We start from the raw sequence: 14696 nt of genomic DNA on the forward strand, positions 1-14696 counted from the left end.
CATCATCAGTGCTAGTTGGTCTTTAAACTCCCCTGGTGTCTTTAGCAAGAATACCACCATTTTTTTTTGGCTGCCTACAATATTGTGTGAAACGTCTCTCTTTCTCAGGCAAGTTTTATGCAGAAACAGTATTGCAAAGAGCCAGCTGGTTTTTGTTTTAAGAACGTACCTACCCTATCTTTACTCTCTCTTTTTTAAAAAAAAAAAAACCAATAGAAAATCACAGAATGGAGACCTTCATCAGGATACATTCCCTCCTTCTCTTTGAAATCTAAAGCAGAGTAGACCTTCCCAAGCCCCAATACTCTTTGCCTCAGGGATCCAGCCCAGAGGAAAAAGCAAACCACGGTTTTCCAAGCTTTGGAGGGAGATGCACAGGCCAACTTCCTAAGATTTCCTAAAAGTTAAATCTCTTTTATCGCACCTCGCTGCCATGTCTCCCCATGTCTTCCCCGCAGGCGTCGGGCAAGCTGCACCCCTCCACATCTCCAGCAACCCAACCACAATTACCGTTAGATAATTAATTTCTGAAATAGCCAGGAGGCACGGAGACAATGCCAGAGGATACGCTGAAAATGCAATGAGCCTCTTTTAAATTAAACTATGCCCCCATACCTCAAATGAGCATTGCCAAATTAATTTGGCTGCCCATCGTGCCAGCCATAAACCGAGTTCTGTTCTTACAAATCCAACTGTCTCCCGCAAAGCCCTAATTCATAGATATATCCAAGTAGTCCTTGACTTACAGCCACATGAGTGGTGGGATTCAAAAAAATTTTTTTACTACTGGTTCTGTAGGCGTGGCAGAGGAAGGATACTGTAAAATCTCTAGTCAGAGGCTGTATTTGCCGGTTCTCCGAAGTACTCAAAATTTCCGCTACCGGTTCTCCAGAACTGGTCAGAACCTGCTGGATACCAACCACCTCTGGGCCACATCTGTTCTGTGAGTTTTGCCCTGTTTTTACGACCTTTCTTGCCACGGTTGTTAAGTGAATCTGACTAGTCAAGGACTACTTGTAATATCCATTTCCCAGCCCGAGATCTCCCTGTGGTCTCCTTTCCAAGAACCTTCTAGATATTTGCAGTTATCCAAGCTTGGTCAGCCATTTCCCCCACGTCTATCCATCTTCTTACATCCTGCTGGAGACTGTGAACCATACCAGAGAGGCAGTAAAAAAAATCATTCTATCTTTCCTTCTTTTTAAAGGGCAAATATGCTTGTTTTTAGATCTGCCCGGCTCGGATCACAGCCCCGATAACTTCTCTTCTCTAGCTAGAGATATTTAATTTCTCAAAATCCCACAGCATTGTTGTCAGCAAGCAAAAAATAACATCAAGTTTAAGCCGACATTTCTGCATCACACTGATTATTTGATGTAAGTTTTCTCCCTGGGCTCTTTTCCTCGGCAAAAGAAAAATAGTCTGCATATTTCCGTATTGTTCTGTAAACATTTACCCCCCCAAAAGCCCAGCTCTCTCCCACCATTAATTAATTAATTCAAAGTTTGTTCTCTGCTGGTTGGCATCCCTTATGCTATTCCTACTTGGGCACAGTGAGTGCTAAACTGTCTTTGGATCGTTCTGCATCCTGGATCTCTGTTCTCCTAAATGATACAGGGCAGAGAGGCTTTCAATTTTGATTCCTTCCCCTTATTTTTCTTTTTTTCAATTAAAAAAAATAGGGCTTTTTGCTCTGTGCAAAACTACAAAGAGGCTATTTGGGCTGTGCCTGGCATGAAGCTGGACAAGGGGGAATTTCTAAACAGGAATTGTTTAATTTAAAGGGAAAGAAGTCCTCCTCAAAGAAAATGGAAGTGTCTTCTTGTGGTTTTTTTTAGAGGAAAACAGTGGGGGGAGGAAAATAAATAAGAAGTGTTTGAGAAAAACCACTGGAATCAAACTTTACAGGCCACTAAATCAACAATGGGATGAGAGACTGTGTAGCAAGGGCCTGGCTTTCTGCAACAGGCAGAAGTTCAAAGGATGCAGTTTAGGATGAAACGATATTTCAGCCTGTGTTCAACCCCAGGACAGAAACAAGACCGTTTTGGGGGTAGTGGGGTGGAAAGGGGTGTCTTTTTAAACAATTCCTGTCCCCTCCTTACAGTAAAGCTTCTGCCACACACATTAAAAACAAAAAGAGAACACAATTCCTTGCTGGTTTTTTTTCCTCCTCTTCCTCCTCCTCCTCCTCCCTGACAGACTCACGGAGACCCAAATGCAGATTAAGGCAAATGTTTGGCAACGCAAAGCAAACGTTGTCGACGTGTAAGGCCGCACAACTTGGCTTTTAGGGAACAAAACCAAAAACGGAACAGGCACCACTCTCAACCCATCATCCACGCCCTGGTCCACGGAAAGCCACAGTGCGCATATGGGCAGCACCCACTCTGCCACATTCATTCACCCCTTCCTTCCTTCCTTCCTTTCTCTCCTTCCTTCCTTCTTCCCTCCTTTTCCTCTTTCTTCCCTTCCTCTCCTTTCTCACTCCTTTTCCTTTCTCTTTTTCTCTCCTCCCTCCCTCCCTTTCCTTCCTTCCTCTCCTTCCTTCCTTCTTCCCTCCTTTTCCTCTTTCTCTTTCCTCCCTCCCTCCCTCCCTCCCAACCGATGCCTCCCACCCCTCTTTTCTCTTTCCCCCTCCTCCAAATAAAACTCACTTTTTTTCTTTCTTTCTCCAGAACCCGCCAGCCTTAAACCCACCCGACAGAACATCAAATAACCACCGAAGGGAGGAAAAAAGCAAATTTTTAAAAACCTGGAAGTAAGAGCGGAGGCATCGGGACTCAGACAACCCAAATCCCCCTTCCCTCCCCTCCCCTCACACACGCACACACACACACATACACACACAACCAGGCTAGAAATCTTGAAGGCAGTCCTTAAAGTTGACCTTGGCGAGCACAGTGAAATCCGTTCTGATGGGACAAGGCAGAATGGCTGCATTTTGATTTGCTTTTTTTTCTGATAAATGAGTTTAAAAGTGCACCTCTGTTTTTGCTGATTTCTCTTTCTCTCTCTCTCTCTTAAATACGAAGTGTTTCTTTTCTTCTTCTTTTCTTTCCCCCCTCTCCGTTCCTCTTGTTTCCTCCCTACCCCCCCCTTGCCACAGGGGGGCTCCGATTACCGACGCTTTGGGGGTATCACCACTAGGGGGCGCCCGTCATTGGGCCTCCACATGAGGACCTGGGCGTCGTTGGCGTTGGGTTTGACCAGGGCACTGGGTGGGATGGGCTCGTTCCTGCTGAGGATTTGGGGCTGCTCTTGGGCAGAAGGTTCCCTCAGCTTGGCCCGGCGCCCGAGGGGATGGCTGGGCTCCACGTCGATGCCCAGTTTCATCCGCCACTTGATAGTCTGAAGAATGACCATCTCGTTGGTGGTGGTGTTGGTGGCCACCAGCCACGTGGTGAAGCTCTGGTCTCGGTGGATGCACGTCAGCTTGGGCACGTTGCTGTCGCTCACTGGGACAGCCCAGGTGACGCTGGGGTAGAAATTGTCATTCATGCTGACGGTGAACTTGGCTTCTTTCTTGGTGGGACCTACGATGGTGCAGGTCTCGGTGGTGTTGCCATACCAGGGGTAGTTGACGCCGTCTGAGTCGCTGATGGCTTGGATCTTGCCCTCCAGGAGGTCAGGAAGCTCCCAGCTTGACCTGGGTGGCAGAAAGCGAGAAAGAAGGACCAGGTAGAAGAAGGTAGTTAGAATTTAGGACTAGCTCGATCCACAGGCTTCGCTATGAAACTACATGGTTGGGCTTAGTTTTTTGGGAGGAATCCCCCATGTTCACGTGATCAAAATTCAGATGCTTGGCAAATGACTCGTATTTATGACGGCTGTGTAAATACGTGATCCCCTCTGGCGACCTCTGACAAGCTGGATTCACTTAAAGACCGCATTGCTAACTTAACAACCGAAGCAATTCACTTAACAACCGTGGCAAGAAAGGACATAAAATGGGTGAGGGGGAAATCATTTAACTGTCTTGCTTAGCAACGGAAATTTGTTTTGAAAGACATGCTAACTTTGAGCCTGAAGGGCCATCTTGATCAATGTTCGTCAGCCATGGCGACTTTAAGACGTGTGGACGTCAACTCCCAGAATCCTCCTGTCATCAGAGGAGAATTCTGGGAGTTGAAGTCCACATGTCTTAGATGAGAAACCCGATCTTGACTTAACACTCATTGGCTAATATCCTAAGCATCTAGTAGAGTAGAGTAGAGTAGAGTAGAGTGGAGTGTTCTAACCGTTGGTTGGAACTGCTAGTTGATTCACTTGCGCCTCGAATGGATGCAGCAAAACCACCAATGGTGGCTTATTCAGCAAACTACAGTCAAACTAGCCGTAGCCTGCAGTGACTGATAGACCAATTTTCTCGACCTCCCTAATCTTCTTTGACAGCCATCCAAAGCGGTGGCTGAAAGCCAAGCGATGTGTCTTGCAAAGGAGCGATTCTCCGTTTGTCATCACAACCTCAAAATAGCTTCCCAGATGACTAAACACCAGACTTTCATTTATTTTAAAGGACAACAGTTTACAAAAGCTTTACCACATACGTGCCCCATGGTTGCAAGCGACACTTTGAGTGTGGACGGAAAAAGTGATGTACTGGAAGGCTCCCAGGATGGATCCCTATTCTACATTCAGTTTTCTATCCAGTTTTTCAATTTTGAAGTAATAAACTGGAAGACTTGGAATAACTGAATAACAGACTTGGAAGGGACCCCGGGAGCCTTCTAGTCTGACCCTCTGCTTCATCAGGAAACCCTATTCCATTCCAGACAAATGGCTGTCCGGTCTCTTGTGAGCAGCCATAATTTCTCCAGTGATGGAGCAGCCATAATTTCTGGAGTCAAGTCGTTCCACTGATTCATTGTTCTCACTGTAAGGAAATTCCTCCTTAGTTCAAGGTTGTTTCTCTCCTTGACTAGTTTCCAAACGCAGCCAAGGAGCTTAGCTTGTTCAAACACGGCCACTATGTTATAGCTGAGCTAGAGAGAAAGAGAAAGAGGGAGATGATAGTTGGATGGATGCATGGCTAGACAGACAGACAGACAGACAGGTGACATGGATGAGTGAGTGTGGGCAGGGGGGAGATAGATATCGTTTCTGTTTGTGACTGTGTGTTGTGTGAGAGAGACAAAGAGTGTGTGTCAAAACCAGAGGGACATAAATATATATATATATATCGGTCAGGTGTTATTTGAAAGGCAGAAGCTTCCGTGACCTGCCGCAAGCAACCTGCTAAATAAATAAAAGAAACGCCAAATAAATAAGTAACAACTCTGCCTGAGCATCGGAGGCGTGCTGCTCCACGAAAGCCGATGCCTTTCAGTCCAACCTCTTAGGTCAGGAAAGGGGTGGCCATCAGCTAACCAGCCCTCCTCCTAGCCATGCCCACCCTCTGAACTCGGCCCCTGCCAGGTGGCTTTCCTTGACCTGCAGATGGGGATCGGTGGGTTTGCCGCCTGGAAAGCAAGCGAACACGAGCTGCCTCCAAGGAGGAGCATCTTGGTTTATTTCGCTCAAACAACAACAAAAAAAAACCCAAACAGCTGGGTCCACCCTACCATAAGCCCCCGCAGAGCCAGCCATGCTATTTGCTAACCGACTTCCCTTGTGCCTTGCATGCACATCGGCGGAAGCAAAAGCCCCTCGCTCGCTCTCCTATCTTCCAAACTCATCCGTTTCTGCAAATTTAGGAAGTCTCGTTAGGCATTCTGAATGACCCTTTGGCCTGGCCGTGGCTGAGACCGAGCCCCCCCTTCCTCCCCCCGGAAGGATGGCGTGGCCTTCTTGGGTGATTATTCTGGCATTTCCTCCCCAGGGTACGTGCAACTCCAAACAGGAACCTATACGACAAGCAGGGACCCTTCCGCAAAGTGAGCTCTGCCCCATTTTGCAACCTTTCCTGGCCACCGTTGTTAAGTGGATCGCATGCACGTCGTTGAGTTTAGTCACACCTTTGTGGAGTGGGCTTGCTTTCCCCCACTGACTTGGCTTGTGAGGAGGTCTCAAAAGGGGATGGCGTTGACCCCCCACCCCCGGGGGCGTAACTATGAGTCAGTCGCCAAGTCTCTGAATTTAGATCACGTGACCTTGGGGATGCTGCAAATGGTCGTAAGTGTAACGATTGGTCATATCAATCACTGTTTTCAGCGGATGTTGGAGGTCTTCTAATGGCTGCCCAGTCATTTTTGGACCATTCACATCTTCTGGAGTCAAGTTCTTCCACTTATTAATTATTCTGGCTCTCGGGAAATTTCTCCTTAGTTCTAGGTTGCTTCTCTCCTTGATCAGTTTCCATCCATTGCTTCTTGTCCTGCCTTCAGGGGCTTTGGCGAACAGCTTGACTTCCTCTTCTTTGGGGGGCAGCCCACTGAGATATTGGAAGACTGCCATCACGTCCCCCTTGGTCCTTCTTTTCACATACCCAGTTCCAGCAACCGTTCTTTTCAGTGGTGGGATTCAATTCTTTTTTTTTTTACTACCAGTTCTGTGGGCATAGCATGGCAGGCGTGGCTTGGTGGGCGTGGCAGAGGAAGGTTACTGCAAAATCCCCCTTCCCTCCCCACCCCACTAACCTGCTTTCCAGCTCCGTTCTCCTGTGCAGGGCAACCAAAGGAGACCCAGCCGATCAGCTGGGACTTGGGAGGCAGAGAAGAGATGGGGTTGGCAGGGCCAGTCAGAGGTGGGATTGGTTGGTTCTCCGAACTACTCAAAATTTCCACTACCGGTTCTCCAGAACTGGTCAGAACCTGCTGAATACCCACCTCTGGTTCTTGTATGTTTTATCCTTCAGCCCCCTAATCGTCTGAATTGATCTTCTCTGCACTCTTTCTAGAGTCTCAAACATCTTTTTTTTTTTTAAACCAGGCCAGATTTAAACAGGAAAAAAGGGCCTAATCTTCTTCTGCAGATGGTTGTTTCTTTTTAACGCCTGCTGTTTTGAACTTCCCTTTCTGCTCTTGGGCTGGTAAGGCTGGTCTACTCGAAGCAAGCTTCCTCTTTTACTTCCTGTGTTAACTGCCAGCCAGATGTCAAGCGCTTCAAGCATTCCTGCCATGCCTGAGCGTGCCCAAGTAAAGCTAAGTATGGTTGCGCTTCAGACAATCTTGAGCTGAAAAAGGCTGGAAGAGTGCCCACAAGGGCTTATGAGGGCAATGATAAGGCGTTTCCTTCATCTCCAGGGCGATTTAATTCAGCATCACAAGGGACTAGAGCCTTGGCTGATGCTAGATCTGGCTTCGAGTGCCATAAACTCCTAAGTTCAACCTCAACCAGATCCAATTCTGGTCACCAGTCACCACCATGTACACAAAAGGAAGAAGAGGCGAGCAAGAAAAATAAGAGGAGTGGAGGCTAAACCCTGGACATCCATTTGTCCAGAATGGGATAGAGTCTTCTGCCTTGAGCTGTTATGGTTTGCCAGCAGCAGGTGCGGACAGCTGAGAGTGAGGACTCAGGTGAGGGCCCTGCGTGTGATGCAGGGATGGGGCCAGGACCATCAGGGAGTGGAGTGCTGCCTCCGGAGATTGTGGAGGCTGGCAGCAATGATGAGGAGGCCCCCGAGGAGCCTGTGCCCAGTGCGTGTGCACGCAGGGCTGCTCGAAGGAAAGAGCAGCTGTTGTACAGTTGTGAGTTTTAACAGGCCTGGCAGGGGAGGATTCTTGGATTCTCAGTCAAATTGGTTCTCCAGAGGTTTCTTGTGTTTAACCAAAAGGAAGTTAACATGACAATAGGTTGATGGTGCAAAACTCTGTCATTCCCTCACCCTCCACACTCTTCCACACACTGAATCTACATTTCCTCTGGCTTTGCACAATACGCCAGGTCAGTGTTTCTCAACAACTGGCCACCTTGAGGATGGGTGGACTTTAACTCTTAGAATTCCCCAACCAGCATGCTTTAAGGCTGTGTGAACTTCAACTGCCCAAAATTCCTAGCATGTTGGCTGGGGAATTCTGATAAGCCCATGCATTTTAAAGCATTTAGCCTGGGGAATTCTGGGATTTGACATGTACCCATTGTAAAGCATGCTAGCTCTTAAAACATGTTGACTGGGGAATTCTGGGAGTTGAAGTCCATGCATCTTAAAGCATGTTGACTGGGGAATTCTGGGAGTTGAAGTCCATGCATCTTAAAGCATGCTGACTGGAGAATTCTGGGATTTGACATCTACCCATTGTAAAGCATGCTAGCTCAGGAATGCTGGGAGTTGAAATCTACTCAACTTAAAACATGCTGGCTAGAGAATTCTGGAAATTGAAATCCATTCGTCTTAAAGCATGTTGACTGGGGAATTGTGGGAATCAAATCTGCCCCTAAGTAAAGTTAGTTTATATGTGTAAATGAATATATTTGCAGAGTCTCATGGGTTAAATCAATCAATCTTAGTCGCTCTAGGCTGGCTGGAATTGGACTCCCAGAATTCCCCGGAAAGCATTCCTCTATGTATCTTAAAGCATGCTGGCTCAGCAGTTCTGAGAATTGAACTCGGTCCATCTTAAAATTAGCCAGGCTGAGAAACACTGCATTACCCCTTCAATAAATCCAAACGTATAAATCCTGCAAAAATAATAATAATAATAAAAAATCCTGCAGAGAGGCAGCCTGTCTTGCAAACAGCGCTAGTCCAGACCCTCCCCCCACCCCCCAAAAAAGACAAGTCACTTACATGCCATGGTCGCCGTAGTAGTTATAAAACTCCATGTGACTGCAAGCCTGTATCCAGCCTACAATCCAGGTCTCCTTTTTGGGCACGGGAGGCAACAGGACTTGAGCCGAGGCGCGGAAATGCGGGGTGCGGTACCTCAACACCACGCTGGACGACTCGTCGATGTTGGTGGGGACGGGGTCAATGGAGGTCTTGATCTCCAGGACCGTGATGCTTTCCCGAAAGCCTTTCGCCTTGCAGCTGATGCTCTGGATACAGCCCATGGCCCAAAGTACCAGCACGATCGCCAGAAGGCACCAACAGTCCTCTTCATCGGTCAATTCAAAACTGATATCCATAGGATAGAAGATACATTCTCATTAGAAGCCCTCGACCGGTTTCTGGCAGGCTGGATAAATCAATTTCTTTTCTTTTCTTCTTTCCTTTTTTTTCTTTTGCCCTAGGGGTTAAATTTCTCTGTGCCACTGAGTCAAATCCACGGCTTTTGCTCCAAAGGGAGGAGAGGCAAAGCTAATAATCCACTTTTGCTTGATTTTGTGTGTGTGTGTGTGTATGTGTGTAAATCCAGCTGGCTTCGATTCCTTGATCAGTGAGTTACAATCAACTGGCCTTATATTTCCTTTGATAAATTTCTTTGGGTTGTGTTTTTGTTTTTGTTTTTAATCTTTCTCTTCTGGTTTTAATCTTTTAAAACAAGATGAAGGCGAAGAATAAATGTGTCTCTTTCAGCTCGAGGTTCTAGTTTCTCGTTGACGGCTTCAAGTTTTCGCTTCCTGGTGGAGATTCATTCATAACTTCCCCTTCAGGAAAGCAAAAAAAAAAAAAAGCATTAATTCGATTTTGTTTTTGAAACAGCCAAAGAGATTTTATTTTCCCAAACATCATTCAAACAAAAACCCAAATTGGTCAGTTTTGGCATATTTAACCCATTGTCTCTTATTTATCTTCTTTTTCAGCTACTAAAAAACATTTGCCCAGGTGTAAAAAAAAAAAAAAGCACCATTCAAAAATAGTCACAGTTTTCTGGCCCCGCAGATTTATTTATTATGAAATTTATATGCCGCCCATCTCGCCAAACAGAGACTCTAGGCAGCTTACCACAAGTAAAAAGAACAGAATAAAAGCTAAAAACATTGCACAAAGGAATATAAGCATTCAAATGAATTCAATAAAAATTAAATTAAATAATTAAAGTTTGCCCTGTTTGGTAACTGTAATGGAAAATAAGAGATGAGCTCCACATGGAAATATTAGGAAATATGTGGTATATATTAGCATGCAGTACCTAATTCCTGGCTAAAGAGTTGCCTGAACCATAAGATGAGTGGCAAATAAATTTGATTGATAGATACCCGTAGATAGATAGATAGATAGATAGATAGATAGATAGATAGATAGATAGATAGATAGACAGACAGACAGACAGACAGAGACAGCTAGAAGAAATAGATAAGGAGATGATAGATAGATAGATAGATAGATAGATAGATAGATAGATAGATAGATAGATGGATGATGGATGGGTAGATAAGATATAAGATAGGAATAGCACTTAGACTTACTTATATACCGCTTTATAGTGCTTTACAGCACTATAGATATGATAGATGATCTATAGAGGGAAACAGAGATAGTAGATAGAATAGATAATTGATGATGAATGATAGATCAATAGTAGACAACAGAGAGGAGAGGGAGAGAGAGAAAGAGAGAGAGAAATTAGGGCCACAATCAATAAAGGCTACTAAAACTTACAGGAGTTTTAATCATCCAAAGTCCAGTTTTGACTCTCCAAATCTGTCACTACAATCTGCACTAGTTTTCAAGGTGGGTCACAATTTGTGGGTTTGCTGTGAAGTGTCCAGGTTACAAACACTGTTTTAGAAACAAGCTTAGCGAGGCCAACCAAGCCCTCCAAGGAGTTCTTAAGTTAACAGAAACACATGTCCTTCCTTCCTGTAGTCACATCCGTAAAATGGTAGGAAGGACACACACACACACACACACACACACACACAAAAAGAGAGAGAGAGAGACAGAGAGAGAGAGAATGGATGCAAACCGTTCCTCTCAAGAGCCATTGATTCAGAATTTAGCTTCCTTCTGGCCCAAGATGAGATCTTGCCAGAGTCTTTCATGCCTTTACTTACCTTTGGGCAGGAATAGTGTTAATCATTGTAATAATGATCTCTACCTCCTTCTTTCAAAGTTCCCAGAGATTCCGAAATATCCAGCTTTTCACCAAGTCCCCCATCACCAGTGGACAATTCCACCCCATTTCCCACCACCACACACACACAAAAGGCAATTTACACGTTCATCGAAATCGTCCCGCGTGGTTTTCTTTTCGGAGGCAGCATCTACCCACCTAAATCTCCCACGCGATCGATCTGCTCCAAAAGCGAAGTCGGGGTGCTGGCAGGCCAGGCGGAAAAAGTTTGATTTCAACTTTTCTCTCTCGTGGGTTGTTGTTGGTTTGTTGGTTTGGGTTTTTTGGGGGGGACCCCCTTCTCTCTCTCTCTCTCCTTCTCTGGCGGGTTCTTAATTATTATTATTATTTTCGCCCCTTCTGTCTCGTTCTCTCTTTTTATTTTAAAACCCCTACCCGCCCAAAAAACCAGGTCTGAGGCTCCCACGCTGGCTCCCTACCGTCGGCTGCTGAGCGCCCTAGTGTGTCCCCAGCGCCGCCACTCGCTTGCGCATCAATCGCGCCTTTGGTGACCGCGCGGCGCACATCACAATCGCCGCCCGCCACGTTCTCCCCAGCCGCCCCCCCCACCCGCGGAGGGGGCCCCCCACCTGAAAGAGGGGCTGGGGAGGTGGTGGAGGTGGGGGGAGCGGCCCCCCGGCGACCAGCAGCCGTGCTGGGGCTCCTCTTTGGCGCCCCCTCCCCGGCGGCGCTTTCCTCCTCGCCCTCCGTCTCTCTGCGCGTCTCCGCGTCCTTCTCGCACCCGGCCAACGCCGCAGCTGGAAAGCTGCAGGCGCCGGGCTCTTCCTCGCCTCCTCTTCCTCGCTGGCCTCTGCCTTGCTTCTCCTGCTCCTGCTGCTGCCTTGCAGGGTCTAGCCAGCCCCGGCGGCGGCGGCGGCGGCGGGGGAGCCAGGCGCAAGGAAGCTTGGCTCTTGGCGAGGACCCGCGCGCCGGTGCGTCTTCTGCTCTTCTTCGCCTTGCGACCGCCTCCGCCGGCCGCGGAGAGGGTCCTCGGCGGCGCGGGGCGGGCAGTTCCCTGGCTTGGCTGGCTCGTCCCTACGCTGCCCTTCATCCAGCCCCGTGCAGCCTCCTCCTCCTCCTCCTCCAGCTCCGGGGATCTCCGGACTGCCTCGCTCTGGCAAGCTTGCGCACCGACCGCGCCACCTTCCGCTTTTTTTTTTTTTTTTTCAAGGCTGCCGGAGAGGAGGAAGGCGCCCGGATAAGCGGGTCGTCCTTTTGGCCACCCCCACCCCTACTCCCTCTGGGAAGAGGAAGGAATGCCCCCCCTTCTTTCCCCAAGGAGCAGCCCGCGTCTGCGGCTGGCTTGGATCCGCAGCCACCTTCCGCGCAAAGGCGGCGGAGGCGGCACCCCGTCCTTCCCAGCCGCGCGCTAGAGAGGTGCGCGCTGCAATCCTGAGGCCCGATGACTTTGCCCTCGCCTTCTCTTGCTTCGTGGAGCAGGGGATCGGGGCGGCAGCTTGGGGTGCAGGCTCTTTTGCGCCCTGCTTGCGCGCCTCGCCCTCTTTCCCTGCCTTCCTTCCCTAGGCGGGCAGCGGGCAAAGAGGCGAGTGGGGGTGAAGGGCAGGAGTCCGCCCCCCGTCCCTCCCCGGGCTTCATGGGCTGCACCGGCGAACAAACTTTTGCAAAAGAAAAAAAATATATCTGTCTACATACCTACCTACCTACATCCATCCATCATCCTCTAAGGTCCTTTCCAACTCTTATTCTGTTCTCTATCTATCTATCTATCTATCTATCTATCTATCTATCTATCTATCTATCACTATCTCTCTATATATCTCTATCTATCTATATTTAATCTTTCTATTTATCTCTCTATCTAATCTCTCTATCATCGATCCTATCTCTCTATCTTTCATCTGTCTGTCTGTCTGTCTCTCTCTCTCTCATCTCTATCTCTCTATCTAATCTATCTATCTCTCTCTCTCTATCTCTCTAATCTATCTATCTATCTATCTATCTATCTATCTATCTATCTATCACTATCTCTCTATATATCTCTATCTATCTATATTTAATCTTTCTATTTATCTCTCTATCTAATCTCCTATCATCGATCCTATCTCTCTATCTTTCATCTGTCTGTCTGTCTGTCTCTCTCTCTCATCTCTATCTCTATCTAATCTATCATCTCTCTATCTCTCTCTATCTCTCTAATCTATCTATCATCTATCTATCTCTCTCTCTCTCTATTTATCTCTCTCTATCTCTCTATCATCGATCCTATCTCTCTATCTTTCATCTGTCTGTCTGTCTGTCTCTCTCTCTCTCATCTCTATCTCTCTATCTAATCTATCTATCTCTCTATCTCTCTCTATCTCTCTAATCTATCTATCTATCTATCTATCTATCTATCTATCTATCTATCTATCTATCTATATTTAATCTTTCTATTTATCTCTCTATCTAATCTCTCTATCATCGATCCTATCTCTCTATCTTTCATCTGTCTGTCTGTCTGTCTCTCTCTCTCTCATCTCTATCTCTATCTAATCTATCTATCTCTCTATCTCTCTCTCTATCTCTCTAATCTATCTATCTATCTATCTATCTATCTATCTATCTATCTATCTATCTATCTATTTATCACTATCTCTCTATATATCTCTATCTATCTATATTTAATCTTTCTATTTATCTCTCTATCTAATCTCTCTCTCATCTCTATCTCTCTATCTAATCTATCTATCTCTCTATCTCTCTCTATCTCTCTCTATCTCTCTAATCTATCTATCTATCTATCTATCTATCTATCTATCTATCTATCTATCTATCTATCTATCATCTATCTATCTATCCTATCTCTCTATCTACCATCTGACCACTTCGGGGCCTCTCGTAAGCCAGCAGGTTGTTTTATCCTCATTGGCAACTTGATAGGTGCAGTCCGTCCTGAACGCCAACGCGGCGCCCCCCTCTGGGGCTGTGCGCCCTGACGCGGAATCCCGAACAGGAGGACGGCCAACCTCCCTCCCTCCCTCTCTCCTTTCTCCCCTCCACCCCCCACCCCCCCATCTCCAAACTGCAGCACTTTTGAAAGCGCCAGGCAGTGCTTTCCAAGTTTGAGGGATGCTGGGTATTGTAGTCTGAATTCCGCTTTAGCGTTCCCCCCTCCATCGCCCTTGTAGAATAAAGCTTGTTATCTTTTGTGGCGGCGGTGTTGGTGTTTGCCTCCGAGTTGTGGCTGCGGATGTGGGATGTGTGCAACCCGAGGTGCCTGGCTGTGTGGTGTTGGTGTGGGATTAAGAGATGGCTGGGTCCTAGTGCCCCACGGTTGGCTGCATGACCTTGGCTCAGTTCCATCTCTTGATGTACTGTTGGCAGCAAGCAAGACAAGCTAAAAGGATATTCTCTCTCCCCCTCTTCCCCCGCCCCCTTTCACGATTCAGAGTGACCTGCCTTGGTAGCTTAAGGTCCTCTGGATAAGCTGATAAACTGGTGTGGAGCACAGAAGCCAGGCTGAAAGGTGCCGGTTGAGATAAGACTCATCCAAGAGAGGTTTGGTCCTGGGGACGAGCAGCTGTGAATCTGCCTCTACCAATGCAGAAGTTACAGAGCATTCCCAAAACCCTCTGTGCGCACAAATGCAGCATGCAGAGTGTGGTGCGCATCCATCCTACCCCCCCACCCCCACCCCGGTTGGGCTTAGGCCAGGTGGCTTTGCTTTCTGATCTATAGAATTGCAGAGTTGGAAGGGACCTGGGAGGTCTTCTAGTCTAACCCCCTGCTCAGGCCTGTCCCATTTAAGACAAATGGCTGTCCGGTTTCTTCTTGTAAGCCTCCAGTGATGGAGCCAAGGAGCCCACGACTTCTGGA

The 14696-nt window shown here is 47.2% G+C and overlaps 1 protein-coding gene across 1 annotated transcript; it reads right to left on the reverse strand.

Annotated features, from left to right (window-relative positions):
• Window positions 1–1653: 1653 nt before the first annotated feature.
• FAM78A (family with sequence similarity 78 member A) lies at window positions 1654–13805 on the reverse strand. The gene is made up of 4 exons (XM_026712553.2): window positions 13695–13805; window positions 11040–12648; window positions 8672–9471; window positions 1654–3649 (listed from the first exon to the last, which is right to left on the reverse strand). Exons 3-4 carry the CDS (start codon window positions 9007–9009, stop codon window positions 3121–3123), a joined length of 867 nt encoding a protein of 288 aa, XP_026568338.2. The 5' UTR covers window positions 9010–9471; window positions 11040–12648; window positions 13695–13805; the 3' UTR covers window positions 1654–3120.
• Window positions 13806–14696: the final 891 nt, after the last annotated feature.

The sequence above is a fragment of the Pseudonaja textilis genome, chromosome 17 (assembly GCF_049901715.1).
Source record: "Pseudonaja textilis isolate UNSWEBS1 chromosome 17, rPseTex1.2, whole genome shotgun sequence".
Classification (NCBI taxonomy): Eukaryota; Metazoa; Chordata; class Lepidosauria; order Squamata; family Elapidae; genus Pseudonaja; species Pseudonaja textilis.